Source organism: Anolis sagrei, chromosome X, assembly GCF_037176765.1.
Source record: "Anolis sagrei isolate rAnoSag1 chromosome X, rAnoSag1.mat, whole genome shotgun sequence".
NCBI classification, from domain to species: domain Eukaryota; kingdom Metazoa; phylum Chordata; class Lepidosauria; order Squamata; family Dactyloidae; genus Anolis; species Anolis sagrei.
In genome coordinates, this window is record NC_090034.1 from 22,753,470 (window position 1) to 22,779,206 (window position 25,737).

General features: G+C 43.7%; 1 protein-coding gene across 4 annotated transcripts in view; it reads left to right on the plus strand.

The window, feature by feature from the left end:
* Positions 1-24,639, plus strand: part of LOC132781885 (septin-12-like) — an 87,524-nt gene extending 62,885 nt beyond the window's left edge. For all 4 annotated transcript variants that reach the window (XM_060786411.2, XM_060786415.2, XM_060786414.2 and 1 more), the window contains 8 exons: positions 2,042-2,170; positions 4,598-4,679; positions 9,511-9,648; positions 14,462-14,579; positions 15,659-15,754; positions 16,335-16,431; positions 21,912-21,963; positions 23,475-24,639. In XM_060786411.2, the coding sequence (XP_060642394.2) occupies positions 2,042-2,170; positions 4,598-4,679; positions 9,511-9,648; positions 14,462-14,579; positions 15,659-15,754; positions 16,335-16,431; positions 21,912-21,963; positions 23,475-23,625 (863 nt within the window). In that variant the 3' untranslated portion in view covers positions 23,626-24,639. The remainder of the gene's footprint in view (positions 1-2,041; positions 2,171-4,597; positions 4,680-9,510; positions 9,649-14,461; positions 14,580-15,658; positions 15,755-16,334; positions 16,432-21,911; positions 21,964-23,474) is intronic.
* Positions 24,640-25,737: the final 1,098 nt, after the last annotated feature.

Below are 25,737 nucleotides of genomic sequence, written 5' to 3' on the forward strand. Positions count from 1 at the left end.
CACGAAATCTAAATTTGCTTCCTGATAACCTATTAGTATTGGAAGAATCAGGGCTATAGTTTGAATAGGACTAGATATAATAATTCTCAATGGAAAGGAGAACTATGAACGAGATCTCTCTCTGGTTGCTTCTTGAATTGCTTCTTGGATTCCTGATGGGCTGGACTATGCGATCTCAACCAGTCAAAGATCCTATAAGAAGTGCAATGAAAATAATCTATTTTTTTCTTTAAAAAACTGATTGAAAGAAGTAACAGCAAAATGGGACATCAGGATGCCACAATCTTTGCAGTTTGAGATAGCTGAGCTTTCCAAGACTTTCCATAAATTGTGTTAATACTAATGCATTGTCAACAAAAAATGTGGATTACAACATTTATTCAAGTATATTGGGAGATAGATTTAAGGAGATATAGGAAACTTGGATACATGAAGACCAAACAGAATTTCTACTAGATAGACAAAGATTTTTTTTCCGTATCTACAGCGACTTGAGAAACTGCAATTCATTTGTGGTATGAGAGAATTGGCCATCTGCAAGGATGTTGCCCAGATTTTTTTACCATCCTTTTTACCATCCTTGTGGGAGGCTTCTCTCATGTCCCCACATGAGAGCTGGAACTGACAAAGGGAGCTCATCTGCGCTCTCCCTGGATTTGAACCTCCGACAATATGAGAATAGTCCTAAACACTATGGAATATTTACAAAGACATAAAGAACGGCAAGGAGCGCTGATGTTTTTGGATGCAGAGAAGGCATTTGATAATCTTTCCTGGACTTTTATAGAGAAACTGCTATTAACGATCAAATGTGATGAAAATTTCAGAAATGGTATTAAGGCAATTTATTCAAAACGAACTGCAAAAATCGGGGCTGCAGTGGCACAATGGGTTGAACTGTTGAATCTGCTGACCTAAAGGTTTGAAGCCGTGGGTTGAGGTGAGCTCCCAATGTTAGCTCCTCCTGCTGTTAGCTCCTGCCAACCTAGCAGTTCAAAACTGTAAATGTGAGTAGATCAAATAGGTACTGCTGCGGCGGGAAGGTAATACAGGCACCCATGCTGCCATAATGGCAACACGACCAAGAGGTGTCTACAGACAACAGGTTCCTCACCTTGGAAATGGAAAATCACCTCCCTATGCCAGAGTTAAGCACCGCCTCCAGAAAGCCAGAGATGAAAGGGGAAGCCTTTACCTTTGTTCTGTGTATTTATTTATCATTGTTATTCCACTGTATTAAAGGCATAAAATGTTTGGACATGAGAGAATCCTCCCACAGTATGGTAACAGATCCGGGTGACCCCTTGGCAACGTCTCTGCAGACGGCCAATTCTCTCACACCAGAAGTGACTTGCAGTTTTCCAAGTCGCTTCTGACACGATAAAAAAAATGTTTGCCTATCTGTGTATGTTGTAATCCTCTCTGAGTCCCCTTGGGAAGATAGGGCAGAATATGAATAAAGTGTTATTATTATTACTATTAAAATTACAAATAAACAAAGCTCTTACATGCACAAAAAGAAATTAAAAAAAGAGTAAGATAAGGATGCCCCCTCTCACTGCTACATTTTATTCTATCAGTGGAAGTGCTTGCAAAACAGAGCAGAGCAAATATTAACCTGGAAGGTTTAACAATTTTTTTTAAAAAATGGAGAAAATTTGAGCATAGATATGATTAAAACAGATTTACACATGCAGCTAAAAACCACAAGTGCATCTACATTGTAGAATGAATGGAGTTTGACTCCACTGCCGTGGCTCAATGTTACTGAACAGTTTTGCAAGGCCTCTTGCTTTTTCTGCCCAAGAGTGCTGATGCCTCACCCAACTTGATCTCCCAGGATCTTATAGCATTGAGTCATGGCAGTGAAAGTGGTATCAAACTGCATTAATTCTCCAGTGTAGATGCACCCATATTAGGCAATCTGGAAAGTAAGCCACATGGCTACCCTCACGTAGGGACCAGCTGGTATTTTCACTGATTGGCATTGCCTGTCGTGGTTTGAGAGCTTCCTCTTATCTTCCTTTTCCTTCACATCCAGGACAGAGTGGTCTCGGCAAGTCAACCATGGTGAATACTCTTTTCAAGTCCAAGATCAGCAGGAAATCCACCAGCTCCGGGTACGAGGAGCGCATCCCCAAGACGGTGCACTTGCTCTCCGTCACGCACGGTAAGAACCACTCCTGCTTTCACCGTTATTTCTTTATTCCTAAATTACATTCCAATAACCTCATCGCTTGCTATTTTCCACCTCCCTATACTCCACCTTTCCTTTATTTATTATCTTGGGTTACCTTTGTATTGGTTTGAATGTGTAGGAAGTCCCTGGCTTTTTCGTAGTATCCTTACAACAAACTTGTAGGGTAGACTAGTCTAGAAAATGATTTGAGGAGCTCAAGATGTATCGGAGCCTTTTTACATCAGATGGTTAGAATATGATGAATCCCCTTGACTGCATCCTATGGAATTATTATTATTATTATTATTATTATTATTATTATTACCTCGCTTTATTGCTCCTGAAGGAGACTCAAAATGGCTACACATAAAAGCATTAGCATACAATTTATAATATCTAAATATGAAAATATTAAAGCAGAATTAAATATAAACTAATCACAGTTAAAATCCCAAGATACTTAATTGGAATCCCAAGATACATAATTTTATGAGGCTCTAGCTCAGTGTTTCTCAATCTGGGGGTCGGGACCTCGGGGGGGGGGGGGGGTTGTGTGGGAGTGTCAGGGGGAGGGTCACCAAAGACCATCAGAAAACACAGTATTTTTTGTTGGTCATGGGGGTTCTGTGTGGGAAGTTTGGTTAAATTCTATCGTTGTTGAGGTTCAGAATGCTCTTTGATTGGAGGTGAATTATAAATCCCAGCAACTACAACTCCCAAAGGACAAAATCAATCCTCCCCAACCCCACCAGTATTCAGATTTGGGCATATCGGGTATTTGTGCAAAATTTGGTCCAGTAAATGAAAATGCATCCTGCACATCAGAAATGTACATTACGATTCATAACAGTAGCAAAATTACAGTTATGAAGTAGCAACTAAAATAATTTTATGGTTTGGGGAGCACCACAACATGAGGAACTGTATTAAGGGGTCCTGGCATTAGGAAGGTTGAGAACTACTACTAGCTAATGATCCTAAATGCCTATCTCTCTAAATTGCAAATCCTAGCATTCCTTCCTTTATTGCCAAAGGCAGGACTTTTCTGTACTATGCATTTGCAGCACTTTTCCTGTAGTGAAATAAAGATCTGCAGTTTAGATAGGGCCGCTCAGCTCTTGTCACTCTCCACACTAAAGATGCACCCCGCTTTGGCCTGTTTACCAATTGGAGTCCTTTTATACCACTGCAATTCCACATTTAATTCCTTTGTAGTTCAATTCCCAACCACTACAAATCCCAGGGTTCCATCGGATGCAGCTGCGGCCATCCAAGTGGCATCACAGTGTGGTCATTGCACATTGGAAAATATGCTTTCCCCTACCAAAAAGGGGACTCAGCCGTTCCTGGTCATGTCATCCTGACGTTGCCATTGAATGCAAATCTGCCCCCAGCCGTTGCTTGTAAGAAAGCCATGTCTGACCACATGAACTCTGGCAAACAATGGCTCTCTTGTGAGTCTCTGCCACTGGGCCACTGGAGCATCACCATGGCTACGTTTCAAAGAGGTTCAGACTAGTCATAATGCAAAGAATGGGCTATCTATGGCTCCCCCCCCTCCAATTCTCGGCTTGATTTGGGCAATGTTTTGCACTCACATCCTGTGGGGTAAAGATGCTAATTGGGTTGCTGTAAATTTTTTAGGCTGTATGGCCATGTTCCAGCAGCATTCTCTCCTAACGTTTCACCTGCATCTGTGGCTGGCATCTTCAGAGGTTCTGCTGACAGTATTGCCTGTTAAAAGCATGAGTTGATGTTGCAATTAGCCAGCTTGAATTAGCATTTGAGTAGCCATGAAGTTTGCAAAGTCAATCAGTGAAAGTATCTGCATAGAGGTAGCCTGGCTGTTTCTGCCTTGGGGCATCCTTTGTTTAGGTGTTAACTGGCCCTTGATTGCTTGTTGTCTGGAGTTCTCCTGTTTCTGAGTGATGTTCATTATTTACTGTCTTGATTCTGGTGGTTTTTTAAAATATTAGTAACCAGATACCCTCACTAATTGACTTTGCAAACTTTACTGGGTGGGGGGGGGGGATACCCAATTAAATAACACAATGTAACACATATTTTGTTTTTGAGTTATAAATGTCATTTTATAATTGGTTCTACTATTTAAAAATGGGAAAAGTGTATTAAACTGCAAAAACTTTGTTTTTGTGGGACACCCTGCATCAAATTTTGCTCTAGTTTTTCAATGAATATCTCATTGATTCGCAACCAAATCAACCTAGTTTGTGGCAGCCACAAAAATGAAGTTTCTGGAGTATAACAGCTACTTTCAAAGTAAGTACCACACAATGGAACAGGAAAGAACACTTTCAAACCAGGAACAGAAAAAACAAACAAACAAATTTTGTTAGATAGTGTTATGGGTGGATTTCAGAGCCTCTCAACTAATGATCTTCCTTCTGTTCCTGGCAGTTGTTGAAGAGAAAGGGGTGAAGATGAAGTTGACGGTGACAGACACACCAGGATTTGGGGATCAAATTAACAATCAAAACTGGTAAGAGAGAGCCTTTGTTATTTATGCCTCCGGGAGAAAATGGAGCATTTGTTGTGTATTGCTGACTCTAGGCTTGGAAGGAACTCATTAAAAACAATGGCAAATCAGATTGTTCAGCTCTGCATTGGGATCCATATGGCTATCAGTCAAACCCTGAAAGAGAAAAGAACATCAGTCTCTAGAGCAGGCATGGGAAAACTTCAGCCCTCCAGGAGTTTTGGACTTCAACTCTCACAATTCCTAACAGTCTCAGGTCCCTTCCTTTTCCCCCTTAAGCGGCTGAGGGGGAAAAGGAAAGGGCCTGAGGCTATTAGGAATTCTGAGAATTGAATTATTATTATTATTATTATTATTATTATTATTATTATTATTTAGTTTGGTGGGGCATTGGAATCCTTTTCTTGTGGAGGCTAAAAACCTTGTAAAAACTACAACTTCCAAAAGGTCAGTGTTTTCAGACTGGGCTCAGGTCTGATTCACCATCTAGCCCAGGATGATTACACTCACAACTGGTTCAAGCTTAACTTTAAAAAAACCTCTTCTATCCGTCTTTCTTCATCCCTCTTATCTCATCTGGGTTTTGTCATGGCACCAAAAGACTTTGGAACATTGCCTTCTGTGAGCTGCATTCTTGCTCATATGTTTCTTGTTCCCCAAGTGCCCTGAGTATACACAGTGCTGGGCCTCTCCATGGAGCAAATTATCTTAAGAACTTGACTGTGGTCAAATATCACTGCCTATTTTCCAAGGCAAGGTGCAATTTGTTCCCATACAAAGTGCTTTGTGGGAGTCCCATACAATGCAAGGCTTTGCCCGTGTAGTAACCAGGATGTTGAATGTATGTATCACATATTACTGTCCTGCAGTTTTTACCATCGATCACGGGTACATATTATTAACCCACTACTGAGCAACCTACTCAGTAGATCAGCCCAATTCCATGTAAAGTTTTTACGAGGTGGCAATTTTCTCCACATGACCTTGGCTGCTGCCAAGTTTCTCTCTGAGGTAGCCAGGATAAGACAACTTCCTGTATTAGACTCAGGCTGAAACTCGCCTTGTATGTATTTGCAGCATCTTTACCTTTATTCATATGCATCATAGCATTGCACTCATCCTGCTTTTAAGTGGTCTTATCAATTTATGAATCTGTTGTGCACTTTTTACCTCTGAGCAAATTGGGTCTTTGGAACATAATAAAGATTGATTGAATGATTTAACTCCCAGAAATGGTGCTCAGCTACATTCATTGTACAATCTAGATGCACCCCTAGGTAAAAGCCAGCTTCTAGTCCGGCAGCATCCGCTCTGATCTGCAGGAGTCTTTACTTGCCCCACTGAGAGCCCCGAGGATTGAACATGTGCTTAGCCAGCCATGCTTCCCTGGGTGCTTTAATCCTTTGTGCGCGCCCTGCTCCAAATTATCCCCCATCTGCTTCTGTCCTCGAAAGCTCCAGATGCATCCTTACCTCTCAGACTCTTGTTTAGCAGCACCTCTCTGGCGGCCTGGGTAGTTTAGAGGAATACCTTGGAGCAGGCATCCTCAAACTGTGGCCCTCCAGCTGTTTGGGCCTTCAACTCCCAGAAGCCCTAACAAGCTTGTTCAATTGTCAGGAATTCTGGGAGTTGAACAGAAAGTCAAGTGGGTGCACCGGTGCAAAAATCACTCCCGCTCAGAGCTACAGCTGTTGAGCTTTTACTACAGAGTTGTCATTCCATATGGAGTATCACAGCAGGAGACTGACTAATACAAAGGCTTTTTTGGGCATTTGGGACATCAGCTCCAAAAATTATAATCTATCATTCACTATGCCAGCTAGGGCTTCTTGGAGTATCAATCCAATATATCAAGTGGATGAAAGATTGGGGATGGGGCTGTGGTGGCACAGTGGGTTAAACAGCTAAGCTGCAGAACTTGCTGACTGGAAGGTCAGTGGTTCAAATCCATGGGATGGGGGTGAGCTCCTGCTGTTAGCCCCAGCTTCTACCAACCTAGGAGTTCAAAAACATGCAAATGTGAGTAGATGAATAGGTACTGCTTCGGTGGGAAGGTAGCAGCGTTCCATGTAGTCATGCTGGCCACATAACCTAGGAGGTGTCTATGGACAATGGAGATGAGCACCACCCCGCAGAGTCAGACTTGACTAGACTTAATGTCAAGGGGAAACCTTTACCTTTACCTTGAGAGACTGGGGATCATTGGACTCTCCTGGGAGAAGCCCACAATTTTCTTGCAGTGCAGAGATCAAGAATGTTTTTTTTTAATTTCACAACTCTCTCAAAAGAATAACAAGAACAACAAATAGCATAGACAGTGACTGTCCTGCCTAAGGGATTGTGGGAGATATAGCACCCAAAGCGCTCCAAATTTTGATGCATCCATTTGCTGAATGGCACTCTAAACAGGGAAGATGGTGGCGGTATCATAGCAATAAGACACTTAAGCATTCAAGGTGGCATTGTGTTCCATAATGAAGTATTATCTTGCAAAAGATGGACTGTCATGGCTCCACCTTGGCTGAACTTCAGGATGTGGGACCCCCGCTAAAGTGAAAAGCAGTAAATTAAAAATTGCTATTTCTTTTTATTCCGAGAGATCCGTCTCTTTAGGTGTACCTGGATCCTTCAGTGGGACTCGATGGTCAACATTAGCTGGAAGTTGACCACAGAATTTTCTGGAGGACCTAGAGCAGGGGTCCTCAAACTATGGCCCGGGGCCCGGATACGGCCCTCCAAGGGCATTTATCCGGCCCTCAGGGTCAACCTAAGTCTGAAACTACTTGAAATTACACAACAACAACAAAAACAATAACAATCCTATCTCATCAGCCAAAAGCAGGACCACACTTCCCATTGAAATACTAATAAGTTTATATTTGTTAACATTGTTCTTCATTGAAAGCACTGAGCTGTTAAGCTTGTTTACCAGAAGGTTGCAGGTTTGAATCCGGGGAGTGGTGTGAGCTTCCGCTGTCAGCCCCAGTTTCTGCCAACCTAGCAGTTCGAAAACATGCAAAATGTGAGTAGATCAATAGGTACCGCTCTGGCGGGAAGGTAATGGCGCTCCATGCAGTCATCGGCATATAAATGGAGATGAGCACCAGAGTCCCAGAGTCGGACATGACTGGACTTAATGTCAGGGGGAAACCTTTACCTTTACCTTATTTTTTTTAAAGTGTTTTTTGCACTAAATAAGATATCTGCAGTGTGTATAGGAATTCATTCATGTTTTTTTTCAAGTTATAATCCGGCCCTCCAACAGTTTGAGGGACTGTGATCTGGCCTTCTGTTTAAAAATTTGAGGACCCCTGACCTAGAGATTCCTTGCAAGATGTTCTCTGGCATGAATTTATGCTTAGTTTCTGGTGAAAGTTGGCCATAGAGTGACACTGGAGGGCCAAGAAAATCCTATAGATAACATTTTAGTTATACGATTATGTATGTGTGATTAATCAAACCTGCCATCATATTATTGATATCGAGCTAGAATTTAGAGGCTCCTGCCCAGGAGAGAGGAGCCCTTGGACCCACCAAAGAGAGTCCGAAACCCTTGGCAAGCGAAAGAGGAGAAAGGCCCAGAATTTTCCCTGATTTTTCCCAAATAAATCTCACCAAGGTTGAAGAAAAACCATCGAGGTTTATTTAGTGATCCAGCTGAAAAGGATGCAGAGCTGGAATCATTCACCAGCAGAGCATAAAGAAATACATTTGATACAGCCATATTTATAGTAAATTCAAAGTTGCAGAGTTCAAACTTCCCGCCCCGGCCTCCATGCTGTCCTCCACTGTGATTGGGCAATGGGCAAACAGCTGGGAGGCGGCCTTCACGCTCCCTGCGCCTTCGGACCAATCAGGAAGCTCCAGCGGTCCGTAGGATCCAATGGGGAAGCTCCTGCCGCCTAGCGGTGGCAGCAAATCAGGAGAGAGAAAGGCGGGATGATAGAACACAAAGGAATCTTATGAATGAATTCTTTAAAAAATGTCATGTGGCCTGCGAGACAAAGCGGGGAGTCTCAAGCAAGCCTGATCTATTGTGCTTTGATTGGAATGAATCAACATGTGTAAAGGAAAGTCTGGATTTTACCAGCCAGCAAACATGAGGACAATGAGGGCGAAACTGGGGTGAATGTTCCTTAGTGGGAAGTTAGTTAAATCAACCAGTGCAAAAGTGGGGGTTTTTCAAGGGTCCCCTGACCTCCAGGTAGAAAAATGATTAGGGGTCTGCCAGGGGGCAAACGGCATTGTTGGGCAATCCTCTGAGAACAAAGCCACCTGCCAGTTTATTTTTCGTGCAAAGGAAATTCTGGATTAAAGTTCTTTAGTGAATGCCTGGGCTCTGCAGTTTCCTGGGGGGATTTCTTCATGAGGAGAAGGGGGGAAAGGTCAAATGGGGGGGGGGGGCTCTGCCACGAGGAAACCATGAAATACATAATACTGTCCACAGTTCATAAGGGTAGAAATTCATAAGGGTTTCTCCTTGTAGAGGAAGGGAAATGTTTGTGGGGAATGATAAAAGTATAAAATTCATAAGAGAAAGTCTCAGAGGTTCCACTGAGCCAGCTAAGGGAGACCCACCACATTGAGATCAACTCTGGTCCTTTGTCCTTGGAAAACTGTTAACTCTTTCCAAGGGCTGGAGCCCAGAGACCAATCTGCTCCCTGAAAGCCTCCTGGGGTCCTTGCTGTTGTTAGTGTCTTGGCAAATTGACCAAGCCTTAACCCCTATTGTGCAGTCTGGTGCCCTTGCCCTTTACAGCACTATAAGTTACTATCCTTTATTGGGGGGGGGGGGGGGGAACATGCTCGGCTTCATTATTTCTCTTGTGTGCAGCTGGGAGCCAATTGTTGAATTCATCAATGAACAGTACGAACGCTACTTAAGGGAGGAGATCCTCATCAACCGCAAACGGAAAATCCCTGACACCCGCGTGCACGCATGCGTGTATTTTGTGCCACCCACCGGGCACTGGTAAGTCTTTCTCACCCCATGTTGGGTTGCATTGTCTGCTTTATTATTTATTTATTTATTTATTTGATTGTTTATTTATGCTTGTGGACCAAATGGAGTGCCACTGCGATTTGCTGGAAACAGAGGTGTGGAAGGACCTTGGAAGTTATCTAGACCAGGGCTTCTTCAAGGTTTTCCATTCACAACCCCTTTCTGCCCATTTTTTTCACAATCCCAGGTATATGAAGTACAGGCAATCCCTAAGTTATGAACAAGTGAGGTTCTGTAGGTTTGTTTTTAAGTTGAATTTGTATGTAAGTTGGAACAGGCACATTTTTAAAGTCTAACCCCAGCCATATATTTATATAAATATAAGCTTTCGAATACATAAGTAAGAGTTGACACTCCTGTTGTGTTTGTTTTGCTGTCTGTGCCCCAGTTCAGAAGATTTCACCTTACTAAGTCTGGGCTTTAGCACAGCAGGTTAATCACCAGCTGCAGTAAATTTTGCCAATCGAAAGGTTGACAAATTGAAGCCAAGGTCAGGGTGAGCTCCTGGCTTTTAGCCCAGCTTGTGCTTACCTAGCAGTTTGAAAACAAATGTGAGTAGAAAAATAGGTACCGCTTTAAAGCAGGAAGGGATTAAGGCACCCATAAGGAAATGCCAAAAAAAGGTGGCGATTCAATCAAGGAGGAAGTTACGAACAAAGCTCTTCAGCAGCGAAAATGGAGCGACAGCCCCCCCCCCCCCCCCGGTAGCTGGAACCAAGCACAGCATCCTAGCCGCCGAAGATGGGGCAGCCTTTATATACCTCTATCTATGTACAGTTTCTGTCTTGTCAATGTATAACAGCATTGAATGTTTGCCGTATATGTGTTCTGTGGTCCATTCTGAGATCCCTTCAGGGTGAGAAGGGTGGAATATAAATACTGTAAACAAATATTTTCTGTCCTTGTGAGAATTGGATTTTGAAAAATTTGGCTTGTTTTGGAAACAAGGTTTGGTGGCAAAGCTCCATTGGAGACCTCTTTTCCCCATGATAATAACTCTTTCAGGCATGGATTTCCCTTCCAAAAGGTAGATTTCTCTCACTTCCTGTTGTCTCAGCCCTGTTCTTAACTGTGAGTCATTTGTAATTGTGATGTTTGTAACTCGGGGACTGCCTGTAACAGCTGAAGCATTTTCTGCAGGGTGTTGCCAACAGATTTTTGTAGATGGGTTGCATTAAGAAACCTTTTGCTGTTGATAAACTTTTTCATGGCCCCAATATGGAGCCAAGGGGACCACATTTGGGGTTGGAACCCACAGTTTAAGAAGCAGTGACATAGGGTCCTTTCCACACATTTTCTGCCTTGATATAACCCAGAATATCAAGGCAGAAAATACCACAATATCTTTGAACTGGGTTATCTGAGTTCACACTGCCATATATTCCAGTTCAAAGCAAATAACGTAGGATTTTATTCAGCTGTGTGGAAGGGGCCTTAGTCCCACTCTGTACTCAGTGGGGCCATAAACATCTATATAAGTACCTCCTGCAAAGAGAGGATCCTATTTTGTAGGGCAAACTCTCTTTGAAACAGCTCTTGATCCAAATTGGGATGCAACTCATTAGTAAAAGTGACTACTGTATATACTATGAGCAACACTGTAGTAAAACAAGGTTTTGAAGTTCTGCATGGGGCAATTCTTTAGAGTCAACAGCCATCAATAGATCAATATAATTAGGCTATTTGCTCATTTCCTGACTTTACTCCAGGCAAACAAGGGCACCCAAGCACAGCTTTGGCTTATAGTTCCTAGCTGCCTCCTACTAGCATGGCCAGCAGGTGAGGTATGATGGGAGATCCCTTCCAAAAATACATTCTCTTTGCCCTGCTGCCAGAAAACGCTTGGGTTTGGCATGCGAGGGGATTCCATTCCTTCGGGGAAAGGTTCCCTGTTTACCTGCCCCGCGTCTATGAGGCAGTGCAGCCAACAGGTCTGATAGCGAAGACCACTGAGGCTGCTTTGATCAGCGAAGGGAAGGCAGGGGAGCGATTCGTGCCTTGCATACCTCAGTACCTGCCAGGAATCTCTGTCATTTTCAATTAAAACAAGCTATTCTCCGTCTTTAAAAAAAATGGGGAAAATGAACTGCCAGATTCCATCTCCCCACTCCGTGTGTTGTGTATGATAGGGTACGGTCTTGGCCTCACACTCTTTTTTTGACATCTCTGTGCACCTGCTGCCCAGCTGCCCTTCTCTGCCCAGCCTCCAGTCAGGAGGAAGCAGTGCCCCAAAGGCTAGGAAATGGTTGCTGAGATCTGGTGGCATTCTCAAAGGGTGAAACTACTGTTATTTGGGTGGGGCAGAGGGTACTTCTCGATCAGTTGCTAAATCAGAACCACGAATTGAATGTGAGTCAACAATGTGATGCAGCAGCTAAAAGCCAATGGGATTTTGGGCTGCATCAACAGAAGTATAGTGTCTAGAGAACAAGGGAAGTCATGGTGCCTCCCTATTTTGCTTTGGTTAGACCTCACCTGGAATACTGTGTCCAGTTCTGGGCACCGCAATTCAAAAGAGATATCAACAAACTGGAAGGTGTCCAAAGGAGGCAAATAAAATGATCAAAGATCTGGAGACCATGAATCCCTGTGAGGAGCATTTCAAAGTTCTGGATCTGTTTAGACTGCAGAAGAGAAGGTTGATGGGAGACATGAGAGCCATGTATAAAAATGTGAAAGGATGTCATAAGAAAGAGGGAACAGGTTTGTTTTCTGATGCTCTGGAAACCAGAACTCAATGGGGCCATATATTCAAATGACAGAAAAAGAGATTCCACCTGAACATTAGGAAGAACTTCCTGACTGTAAGAGCTGTTCAGCAGTGGAACTCTCTGCCTTTGGAGGCTTTTAAGCAGACTCTGGATAGCCCTCTTTTGGAGGTGCTTTGATTGTGCTTTTCCTGCATGGCAGGGGGTCAGACTGGATGGCCCATGTGGTCTCTTCCAACTCTGTGTTTCTATTCTTTTTTCACACCTTAAAAATACATAATACAGATAGCCCTTCTGAGTTATAAGTTCATAAATGCCCAACTCAGACTAAAACTCTTAGGAATTGCAAGAGGAACTTTTACTGGATGGGCGAATGTATTTTACTGCTTTTGGGCAGGATGCTGGAATGACCATGTCTGCAGATGAATTTGAGTCTTCATCGGGGTGGGCAATTTATTCAAGTATGGGGTCTACATTCCTTTTCCTCCCAGAATCCAAAAAGTGGCATACTTGGGGTACTTTACCAGCATTGCTATCTCCCCTCTCCGTCTTGGAAAGCTCCCTTGGCTTCATTCAGAGGCTAATAGCATCATAGCAGTGCTGGGAATCATGCATTTCCCCAAGGCTTTTTTGGCTTAGTGTCTCCGGAGGGCACAATTATCCAGTGAAAGAAAACATTCCCTTCTTCTAAAATGTGCTTCAACAAATCAACTTGTTTGCTTTAAGAAAAATGAAAGTGTGTGCGTGTACTTTAAATGCAAGATGACATTTGATCCCATTTGTTGGAAGACCCGGTCTCTCACCCAAGTACTAAATGGAGCTTAACCTGCTTAGCTTCCCAGAACAGATGGAATCTGGTGCCTTTCGGGAATGTACAAGCGATATATAGATATGGATATCACAAGGGATTTTTCTTTAAAAGTGTCACCTAGTGACAGAAAGTGGCACTGCCACCCTGAAGGAGAAACTTGGAGTGTCAAGATGAGGCTTTCAAACAGCTGTTGTTTCACCTCTGATAAGGCAGGGTCATTCTTTCTCTTCTGTGGAACCTGACCAAAATAGAATAATAATTTTAGTGCAGCCATGGGGTGGGATAATCTCTGGAAAAGACAGTTTTAAAGAGGAAATCCGGGCTTGGAAAATAGTCCAATGCTCAAATCATGCCTTGCTGGCTCTGGTCTTATCTAGCACTATGCATTCTTACTAATATGCCTTGTGATCAAATTATCCAGTATCTATGATGTTCTAATAGGGATGCAGTTGTATTTTTCTGCTTCTGTGAAGGACAGACATTGTTTATGTGAATGAACGCTAATGCTTAGTTTTGGCATAATGAACAACCAAAAAATAGGATCTCTTAACTCCAATCAGTCATTATAAGAATGAGGTAACTGGTATTATGTCACAATACTATAACTACACCATTTATAGGAAACATCCCCTTTCTTCTTCTACACATAGTACACATAGTAACTCATCTCAGGGTTCCTGTTCATCTCAAATGCACAACTGTGGTCTTCAAAATACTGTTGGAGTACAATTTCTATGAATCTGCTCTGTTGGCTATGTTGACAAGGGCTGATGGGAGCTAGAATCTGGCATAAACTGGAGGGGTATTAATGTCCAGTTATGATATGGAAGAACCAACATAATATTTCACTTGTTCTCGTCTCTTTGATATTATGTGCCTTCAAGCCTGCTCCAACTCCAATGGGTTTTCTTGCCAACATTTATTCAGGTTTCCCTTTGCCTTCCTTTTTGGGTTCAGAGAAAATGATTTGTCCAAGACCACCCTGTTGGTTTCCATAGTTGAATAAGATCTGAACACTGGTCAACTAACCAACTGGAGTCTTAGTCTAGTACTCAAACCATTTTGATGTGGTGCCTCTTAGCAGGCACAATAGAGGTACAGCTAGGTGCCAAACATGCATAGCTGCAGATGTGGATGGTCGAGAGGGACAGCCTCATTCTCCCCTGTTCTCATTCTGGACTAAAGTAATTTGTAGCTGGTAGAAGACCATGGCAGCTCCTGCCACATTGACACCGCACATTATGTCCTCTTTTTCTTTCCTCAGGCTGCGTCCCTTGGACCTGGAATTCATGCGGCGGCTCAGCAAGATTACCAATGTGGTGCCGGTCATTGCCAGAGCAGACACCTTGACCCTGGAGGAGCGGGCAGAGTTCAAGCAGAGGGTAAGTACATGAGGAGGATGCCATGCAGTTTTCATGGAGGAAGGATGTCATATTAGATAGAAGTAGCACAGCATTTCTAGTCATGGAAAAAATACTGTTTGATAAACATGTGGTATATTGATAGCACCAAGGTAATGGCTGTAAACGTCATGATGCAATACCCAAGGGAGTGTGGTAATGGCTGGGTCATAACTATGTGAGGGTTTACTGCAAAGGGGTAGCATTAGTCAGTGTCTCTTATTGATGACCCTAACAGGTGGTTGTATAAGCAGGATGAAAGAATCCACCTCTTTCTCTCCTGTGTGACTCAGTGTGAGTATCTGCCTATGTTGTATGTGACTGATTGTTTGCAAGAACAAAGAAAGCAGATCTGTGTATCTTGATTGTATATTTGTATATATTGCAATGTTGAAAATTAAAGCCTCCGGATATTTTGGATAAAACCTAAACCTGTGAGTTTACTCCAGTGTGTAGATAAAGATAAGTTCCTGGCAGTTGGACTCTGCTGATAGATGGGCTGAAGCATGTTTTTGCTGTGAAATGACTCTGCTGTAGTTTGCTTGCTTCTGGGACACTTGCTATCCCGCTTGCAGGGGTTCAGCGAAGTCATCACTACTCCAACCAAAGACCATTCTGTCTTTCCCATCTCAGTCTATATAGGCAGTTCCCAAGTTATGAACAAGATAGATTCTGTATGTTTGCTCTTAAGTTGAATTTATATGTGTCAGAATAAGTACATTTGTTAAGTTAACTCCATATATAGAGAGAGGGGGGGGGGAGGGAGAGGGAGAGAGAGGATTTTGGATCGCATAGGGAAGGGTGGCTGTCTGTGCCCCTGTTGAGAAGATTTCACCTCACTATTTCTGTCCCTGTGATAATTGGATTTGGAAAAATTTGGCTTGCTTTGGAAACAAGGATTGGTGAGAAACCTTCAATTAAGATGCCTTTTCCTGTGATAATAATTCTTCCAGGAATTAATTTTCTTTCCAAAGGGTAGATTTCTCTTATTTCTGGGTGTCTCACCCCCATTCTTAACTATGTTTGTAACTCAGGGATTGCCTGTCCTTCTATTTTGGCAGATTCAGAAAGACTTGAAGGCCCATGGGATCCATGTCTACCCACAAGTGGACTTTGACGAGGACCCGGATGACAGGCTTCTGAATGACAAAATCCGGGTAGGTAGCAGCCAGCCCCATAGAAATCTGAATTGTAGGTAGGACTGAGCCCAAACTAGGAGATATTTTTTCTTATTTTATTTAGAATTTCCAATACATTTGCAGCTGTAATTATATCACTGTTTCCTTTGTCAACATTTGGTTGTTTGTGAAACACCAAACTCTGCTTTTATTCAAGATGTCAGCATGTTGCCAGATCTGGACGGTCGTGTTCATGTTTTGTTTTCATTCTGTGAGACTTGGTGGGCTTCCATAGCAGTAGGGAAATAAATCAGATTGAACTGTGAAGGTCCCACCCCAGACAATTATGGAGTATGTTACATGGAAAAAATACAGCTTGAAACACTCAGAAACAACAAATCTTTACAAATCTCTCAGAACATTTCTGGAGGCATCTATTTTGTTTCATAATGCTTCGGAGGAGTCCCATTACAATTAATAATTTGGAGATTTGTATTAACGAATTATAGTAAACTCCAAATTACAAAACGGACCTCCGAAGACATTGTGGCCCTCCAGAAAGAAGGTTAATAATATTTGGCTATCTCTGGAACCACCTTCTCTTCTTCTCTTACTCCAGGAGAAAATCCCTTTTGCTGTGGTTGGAGCAGACAAGGAGCACCAAGTGAATGGCAAGAAGGTGCTGGGCCGCAAAACCAAGTGGGGCATTATTGAAGGTAACTTATGTTCTAGTTTTGCAACTTGGTGTGGCCTGCCTTGCCCAGGTTTTTTTTTTTCTTACCTGAAGCAGAACAGCACATACTGGCCGCATTGCAAGCTATTGGGTATAGTAGCCAAAGTAAGCCAGGATACTTGGGCATGTGGTGTGAAAGTCTTGCAGGTGTCGTCTCCCATCCCTGGGAGTAAGCATAAAAGGCCCTTTCACATTACCTAATTACAATAAGACCCACTTATGTGCATGGGATACCTTCCTGGCCCCATCACAGACACAACCAATCTCTCTTCTGGTCCCAATCGAAATAATAATAATAATAATAATAATAATAATAATAATAATAATAATAACAACAACAACAACAACAACAATAATCCAGTAAAGGTGGCCCCAGTGGTAACTGGCACACTGGGTGAAGTGCCTAAAGACCTTGGCTTGCACTTTAAAACAATCAGCACTGACAGAATTACCATCTGTCAGTTGCAAAAGGCCATCCTACTTGGATCTGCACACATTATTCGCCAATACACCACACAGTCCTAGACAGCTGGGAAGTGTCTGATATGTGTGATACAAAAGTCAGCATAGTGATCTTGTTTGCAATGTCCTAAAGTGTATCTAATGATGATGATGATGATGATGATGAACATCGAGAAAACCAAAGTGCTGTTCCAGCAGTCACCAGCCATCCCCTCGCCAATGCCAGAGATACAGCTTAATGGTGTAATATTAGAAAATGTTGACCATTTCCGCTACCTTGGCAACCACCTCTCCACCAAAGTTAACATCGACGCCGAAATACAACACCGCCTGAGCTCTGCAAGTGCAGCATTTTCCCAAATGAAGCAGAGAGTGTTTGAGGACCGGGACATCCGTAGGGATACCAAGGTGCTTGTCTATAAAGCTATTGTCCTCCCAACGCTGCTATATGCCTGTGAGACGTGGACTGTCTACAGACGTCACATGCAACTCCTGGAACGATTCCATCAGCGCTGCCTCCGGAAAATCCTGCAAATCTCCTGGGAAGACAAGTGGGCAAACGTCAGTGTGCTGGAAGAAGCAAAGACCACCAGCATTGAAGCGATGGTCCTCCAACATCAACTCCGCTGGGCCGGCCACGTTGTCCGGATGCCTGACCACCGTCTCCCAAAGCAGTTGCTCTACTCCGAACTTAAGAACAGAAAATGGAATGTTGGTGGACAGGAAAAAAGATTTAAAGATGGGCTCAAAGCCAACCTTAAAAACTCTGGCATAGACACTGAGAACTGGGAAGCCCTGGCCCTTGAGCGCTCCAGCTGGAGGTCGGCTGTGACCAGCAGTGCTGCAGAATTCGAGGAGGCACAAGTAGAGGGTGAAAGAGAGAAACGTGCCAGAAGGAAGGTGCGTCAAGCCAACCCCGACCGGGACCGCCTTCCACCTGGAAACCAATGCCCACACTGCGGAAGAAGATGCAGAGCAAGAATAGGGTTCCACAGCCACATGCGGACCCACAAGGAAACCCATAATGGAAGACCATCTTACTCGTCCAACGAGGGATCGCCTAAGTAAGTAAGGAAGGAAGGAAGGAAGGAAGGAAGGAAGATGATGATGATGTTTGGAGGATGTAGGAATTTGCTAGATCCAGGCTAAAAATATTATTATGTTTATACCCTGCTTTATTTCTCCCGAAGGAGACTCAAAGCAGCTAAAAATGCTGAATATTCTTTCAAAGCTGCCTATCCCAGGATTCCATCAGATGGAACCATATCAGTTTTCAGTGAAATCAAAGGGTTCCTTCTTCTCCACTCTCTCTGCTTTGCTGTTTCTCTCCTCTTGGTTCCTCAAAGCCTACCAGTTCTAAATGTCGCTTGTGAAAATAATGTCTTTTTTTCTTTCCGATTCCACACACTTTTTCTGCAGCCTGCATTGCAAGGCCTTTAGAAGCAGGACAGGTATTGCAAACAGCCCTGGGTGTTCCCTTCCTCTCTTGCATGACCCTTCCTGGCATTTGCAGAACACTGCCGTTGGTCCCTCAAGCTCAATATTGTATATACCAGGCATGGACAAACTTGGGCCCTCCAGATGTTTTGGACTTCAACTCCCACAATTCCTATCAGCCTCGGGCTCCTTCCTTTTTGCTTAAGCAGCTGAGGGGGAAAAGGAAAGGGCCCGAGGCTGTTAGGAATGGCCATACAGCATGAAAAACTCACAGCAACCCAGTGATTCAGGCAGGGCCGTAGCCAGAAAAAAAATTCGGGGAGGGTTGACAATTTCAGGGGGGGTTGAAAATTTTGGGGAGGGTTGAAAATTTCAAGGGGGGGGGGGGTTGAAACCTGGCTCCTAGCTCACGCTGAAGCAAAGAGCACAGCAGGGGGCAGAGCAACCTTCAGTAGCCTGCAGCTCCGCCCCTGTCAACCACCTCCACCAAGTCTGGCCTCCTTAATGCATTCAACACACACACACACCCAACTTAGTTGCTTCGCTACATTGGCTATTGCTGTAAGTAATGACAGTGTGAATAAATTGTCAATATTTGCTTGAGATAGTGCTTGCAGTTCTGGAGGGAGTCTTAATTTTTTGCATCTCATAGACTTAGCATGGGGATTTGGTTAACCAGTTAAAATTCATGAGTAAACCAGGTTTTTTTTAAAAATCTGAAACATTTCGGGGGGGGGGGTTGAACCCCTAAAACCACCCCCTCGCTACAGGCCTGGATTCAGGCCATGAATGCCTTTGAGAATATATCTCCCATTGGTTTCTTTCAAGTACAACATATGGGTCAGCATTTAAGAATCTGCTGCCCCCTCGTGTTCAGCAGGTTTCATGCAGAGTTTTTATTCTCAATCAAAACTATGTTCCGGAGGTTGCTTTCTTCAAAGGGTTGCCAAAGATCCCCAGATTAACACAAATAGCAGGACTAAATGTTCATAAATGGGTGTGGGAGCCACTCATGCTCTTGAATAGCTGCAAAAGGGTGTTGGAATCAAAGAATCCACAGTGGAGAATGTGCTTGACCCTCTGCCCTCCTGCTGTTTCCTCTCTGCAATCTCAACTCCTCCTGGTACTTTCTTCCCTCTGCAAAGATACACCCGGAATGTCAGTTGGAGAAGGAAGGGATTGAATGCCATCCCTCTCCCAGCCACTTTCCTCCCGCAGATTGCACCTGGCTCCCTTCCACTTGGTAAATGCACAGTGCTCCTCCACCTTTTCTCCCTTGTTGCTCCCAGTGCTTAGAATGGCTTCTTGGCCCGCCTGCATGAGGCCAATATTCTGACTCCCCTAATATCACTCCTTTTCCGTGAAATCCTCGTCATGTACCCCTTGTCCCCACATCCTGCTGTAACTTGGTCTGAAATGATGGATGTTTCAAGTTGAACTTTTTGTCACTCGCGTCAAACACAGAACTTTAAAGTTGTCCCAATCATCCCCAATCAGAGCTCTTCCATGTTTCTCCCAGCACTTCTCCCATCCTTTTGTTTCTTTCCTTTAAAAACATATGTTGAAAACTAAGCAAATAAGTTGCGCAGGATCTCTGGACTGGTAGCATTAGAATACATTAGTTGATATGTTGCATTTGAATGTCGCTTCCTCACAGCACATTCAAATGTGAGTAGGTCAATAGTTACCACTCCATCAGGAATGTAACAGTGCTCCATGCAGTCATGCTGGCCATATGAGCTTGGAGATGTCTACAGACAACACTGGCTCTTCGGCTTACAAATGGAGATGAGCACCAACCCTCAGAGTCAAACACGATTGGACTTAATGTCAGGGGAACACCTTTCCCTACCTTCCTCACAGCACAGAACCAAAGGAAGCTTTTGTCTGGACGCACCCATGTACGCAGCATCATTTGTAGTTTATTACTGACTCCCATTCCCTCCCCCCAGGTTGTAGATGATATGCCATTTGGGACAGCAGTCTTTCCAAGCACACCGATGTCTTAACTCCCAGGACAGGATGTCCTGGTTTATTATTTACTAGCTTGGGTACCCAGCATTGCCAGGGTTATTTGAAAAAAACAATTTTTAAATTGTACAAAATGCATAAGGTTGTGGATGAACTACAGCTCACATCATGTCAGGTTAACCCCGAGAAACTCCAGCAGAACAAAGTTTGTTATGTTGGGCAAGTTTGCTCTGGATGCATCATTGGTGGGGTTCAGTGTGCTCTCTGGCTGCAGGGTAAACTACAACTCCCACTATGGTGAGTCAGTCCTCTCAAACCCCTCCAGTATGTTGAGTTCATCATGGGAGTTCTGTGACAAGTTTGGTCCAGGTCCATCATTGGTGGAGGTCACAGTTTTTCTGGAGGTGGCTGAACTACAACTCCCCCAAATCAAGATGAATTTTCCCCAAAGACCTCCAGTATTTTATGCTGGTCATAGGGGCTCTGAGTGCCAAGTTAGTTCCATCTTTGGTGGAGTTCAGAGTGCTCTTTGATTGTAGGTGAACTATACATCCCAGTACCTACAACTCCAATAAATCATGGTGAATTCTCCCCAAACCTCTCTAGTATGTTCAGTTGCTGATTAATTCCTCTGTTTGCTGTGTGCCATAGGAAAGAATAAGAAAGGGTTATGGGAGAGGCAGTGGGCGGGGTCATGCAAATTCCACACCAATGGAGAGAGTAAGAAATACTGGGATGTCTGTGGTAGAGGAAACACATAAAATCTAGGATGAAATTGTCCCCGTATGAAAGCCCTCACTTGGGTGGTGGGCAGTATGGTGTTTGTGGAGGACATTGACACAGCTTTTGTACATGTCCATGACACTCACTATAACCAATGCCTTTGGTGTCTCCTGAGCAGTGGGAGCTATAGCTCTTTGTGGAGGCAGGAGTTTGTGTAATTGGACATCCCAGCCACACACACATAGATATTTTCACTTTCATTATGTATATAGATTTTTATACCACTTTTCTCCCAATGTGGTGTCCAAGGCAGCTTCTTTTTCACAGGTCGCAGCATCTCTTTCAAGCCTCACGCTTTTCTGCACTTTGCATTTGCTTGCTACTTGTGTTGGGTATGAGACACAAGACTAAAGAGAGTGGGCATGATGTGCTGAGGGGTCTGGGAATTGTCATTCAGAAAAGCAACTCTTTCAAGTTACTGGACACCGAGCCTTCTGTCACAACCAGTCTGTTCAGGGTTCTCCATTGGATCACCCAAACACTTGTAGCCTCTGCTGATGCAATGGGTTAAACCCTTTTGCTGGTAGGACTGCTGGCCAAAAGGTTGGCAGTTCGAAACTGGGGAGCAGGGTGAGCTCCCGTCTGTCAGCTCCAGCTTCCCATACGGGGACATGAGAGAAGCCTCCCACAGGATGGTAAAACATCCAGGCGTCCCATTGGCAACGTCCTTGCAAACTTCCAATTCTCTCACACCAGAAGTGACTTCAGTTTCTCAAGTTGCTCCTGACATGAAAAAAAATACCCAAACACTTTTTTTCTTGGTGAGCAAAGCAGGTAATTCTGCTAATTTGTGTATTTCTTGTCTTTCAGTGGAAAACCCTGCCCACTGCGAGTTTCCTTTGCTGCGGGATCTCTTAATCAGGTGAGTGGTGGGCTCAAAAAAGCATATTATTTGGGTGTGTGCATCTTTGTTTAGGAAAGCAATGTTTTGAGCTTCATCTGTTCTTTGCGGGTGGCCAGTGCCATTTAGGTAAAGTACTAGTAACTGAGTTCCAGTTTACCCAAGAATTCATTGCAACTCTTTTATGCCTGTCCACAAGCACCAACAAGTGACTAAGAAACTCTTGGCATCAGATTCCTTTCTTGGAATGTTGCTGGATGGAGCAGAAGGCAAACCGACCCTGGCTTTATTTCTTATTTGAGGGATTTTGACATCATTATACTGCAGGAAACAGTTGTTTTAGAGCTCTCCCAACCCAAGCCACCTGAATCTGAAAACCTGGCTGTTCCAACGTGCCTTTTCAGATTAGGAACCCCACTACCAAACCCCAGAAGCACTTTAGTAGAGCCAAGATCACTGCTCATCGCACACTGCACTTGATTTTAATCCCATATCCCTCTGACACGTCAGCACTTTTAATCCTGTACCCCTACTCCGGCCGGCTCAGTTTTTAATAATTGTCCTGTTGTATTGCTATTGTTTATTGTTTTCTGCTTTAACTGTTTTATTTGCTATGTACTGTATTGTTGTATTGTGTTGGGCTCCAGCCTGCTGTAAGCCGCATCGAATCCCTTGGGAGATGCTAGCGGGGTACAAATAAATTTATAATAATAATAATAATAATAATAATAATAATGCCACCCCCCATAGTTCAAGCAATTAACATCCACTTGGGGAAAGCTCTGTGTTTATATCCCCACAGGCTTAACTCAAAGCATGCTGTTAAGTAGGACCCAGGGATGGGAGGCCCCATGCTTCCAGATGGGGACCTCTTGTTCCAGGTTTGCATTCACCTCTGCTCAGGATATCCTGGTATAATCTTGAAGAATCTGGAGCTGTTTGATACAGTGCATAATGACTGGTTTGTGCCTTATAGTTTTGCACATTGAACATCTAAACATGTTGGAAAGCTGAAAATGCTGAAAAGCCAGCTGGGAATGCGGCATTAAGGAAGCGGAGGTTATGCAGCCTATGCATCTTCATAACGTTTTCTCACTTTAGCCCTACGTGTCAATGAAAATAATCACTAACATCATAAACTTTATTTATATTCCAACAACTTTATTCCAAACAGATGAAATGGTACAAAAAGTTCTTCCCCATTGCTGTGACTATGAGGAACATGAGCCTGACTAAGAAATAGTGACTGGAAATAGTGATTGTTGAGTGCAAATTTAAAACCGAATCTCTCTAGTTCTGGTTTCATAGTCTAAGTAATATCACAACACATTGGTTCCAGTGTTAGATATCTGGACAATCATGTGCAGGGCAGACTGAGGACATTTAAGTATTGTACAGTCAGAGAGGTGCACTCTTTGTATTCTTGCAGTGTCTTCAAGTAGGATGTCATTGTTGGTGGTGGTCTCAGATTGGGTTAGTCATTGAAAGCATGGGTTTTTGCCATGTTACTTCATTCTCTTCTCCTTTCCCAGGTCTCACCTGCAGGACCTCAAAGACATCACCCACAATGTGCATTATGAGCAGTATCGCGTGCGGCGTCTCAATGAAAGCAACCAGGCTTCCAAGGGAGGCGAGCGCCTGGCCCTGAGTTCCGTCAACGGAGAGCCAGAGAGCCACCTTTGAGCAGCAGGGATGGCCTCTCCTGCCCCATGCATCCCACCCCCAGCCTCACTGACCCCGTTCCCCAATGGCTTCTACAGACTGGTGTCTCCTTCCCATTTCCTCTTCTGCAATCAGCCAGAACAGGTTTTCTGAAAGATGTCCCCCTCCCTTGCTCCCTGTCTCTTTTGATCAGAAAGGGGATCTCTGACTTTGAAATCCCAGCGTCTTGTGTTGGGCACCAACACATCCATCTGCTGCCTTACAGTTTCACATCTCAGGGGCAGGACAGCCATCTCCTGGACTTTGCTCACCATGATCTTGTCTTCTCAGCCAAGGAAACCTCCTTCCTGCCTAAATGGGTTGTGCTCTTTATATGGACTCCAGAGCTAAGATCTTGAGGTCATCACTTAACCCACTCCTGAGCCCCATTTTGCCCATGCCTACCTTTCTTTCATATTCTCCCAATTTTTCTAATGTTGTACCATTCTTCTGTGATGCTTCTTGGCTCGGGAGATGGAGGCTCAGAACACTGAAGGATTGACATCGCATGAAAAGGTGAGCCCATCAACTTTGACAGCAAAGAATGGCGCACCCATTCCTGTTCTGGACTCCTGCAGGCTGGGATCGTAGCCTGCAAAAACAGTCTTATGGCAAAACATCCTAGCATTCCTATGCTATTTGGACCAGGATTGATTGCTGTTTGAAAGGATTCGGGGTGGGAAGGAGTGGTTTGAATGCTTCTGCAAGATCATCAGGCAAACCAGAAGAGCCAGAATTGGCCCAGACCATTATAATAGATGCTTTCTTGCCTTGTACTGGGTTCCTTTTACTTATTTTTTTGTCTCAGAAGGCAAAGAGGCCTGGGATTTCTGAGAAGACAGCCGATCCCCTGCTGATGCCAGAACAGTGTGAGAGAGCTCACCACCATCTCCTGGAAGCCAGCCTCATCCATCCGATTGCATTTTATATTCCTGGGCAAAGAGCACCCAGGCAGGTTGTGAATCTCCTGTTTACACATTAAAGAGAAACTCTGAAGAGTGTTGTGTGATTTTTAGATCTTCTTGAAGGGAAAGTTTCCCCTTTGTTGCCTCTTGGGAGTAATGGGGTGGGCAAGAAACTCCTGGCCCTTCAGCATCTTGCAAAACATATACACAGAGACAATGGTTAATGTGAAAGTGATCTAGGTGATCACATGCCGAACATAAGTCAACAGTGTGATGTGATAGCTAAAAAAGCCAATGTGATCAAGAAAAGTCATAGCCCCATTTTGCTTTGGGCAGAACTCAGCTGGAATAATCCTTTGTCTAGTTCTGGGCTAAGCAATTCAAGGAAGATATTGACAAACTAGAATGTGACCCAAGAAGGGCAAACAAAGATATGAAAGCTGAACCCTGTGTGGAGCATCATCATATTTCAATATGTGAAAGGATGTCATACTGAAGAGGAGGCAAACATGTTTGCTGCTGCTCCAGAGATAAAGGCTTGTCCAGACTATAGAATTAATGTAGTTTAAGACAGCTGCCGTAGCTCAATGTTATGGGATCCTGGGATTTGTAGTTTGGTGTGGCACAGACAGAGAAGGCTAAAGACCTGTTGAAACTACAACTCTTGTGATTCTCTGTAATATTGATCCATGGCAGTTAGAAGGATGTCAAAGTGTATTAATCCTACCGTAAATGCACCTGTAGATGGGGAGCAATGGATTAAAACGGGAGGAAAAAAGATTTCACCAAAACATTAGGAAGAACGTCCTGGTGATGAGAGCTGTTTGACAGTAGAATACGTTGCCTGGGAGTCTGGTATATCAGCCAGCTTTGTATACACAGAAATGTCTTTACTTAAACCCTACAGTCCATTTTTTCAGGGTAAACAATATATAGGGGGGAAAGGGCTGAAGGAGAGGGACACAACAGCCAGAGCTGTATTCCTTGTAAACTCTGCAACAATTAATTAGAAGCAGATGTGTTTTCCCAGTTCAGGGTTATAGTAAGGCACTCATTTCAAGATTCTGATTGTGAGTGAAAAGAAAAGTGGATTTGAACAAGGGTCACTTCCCTTGCAACCTACCCACTCCCAAATGTGAAAACATATGCAACATGCAAGAGATTATTTTTGCAAAGTAGCTGTAACTTT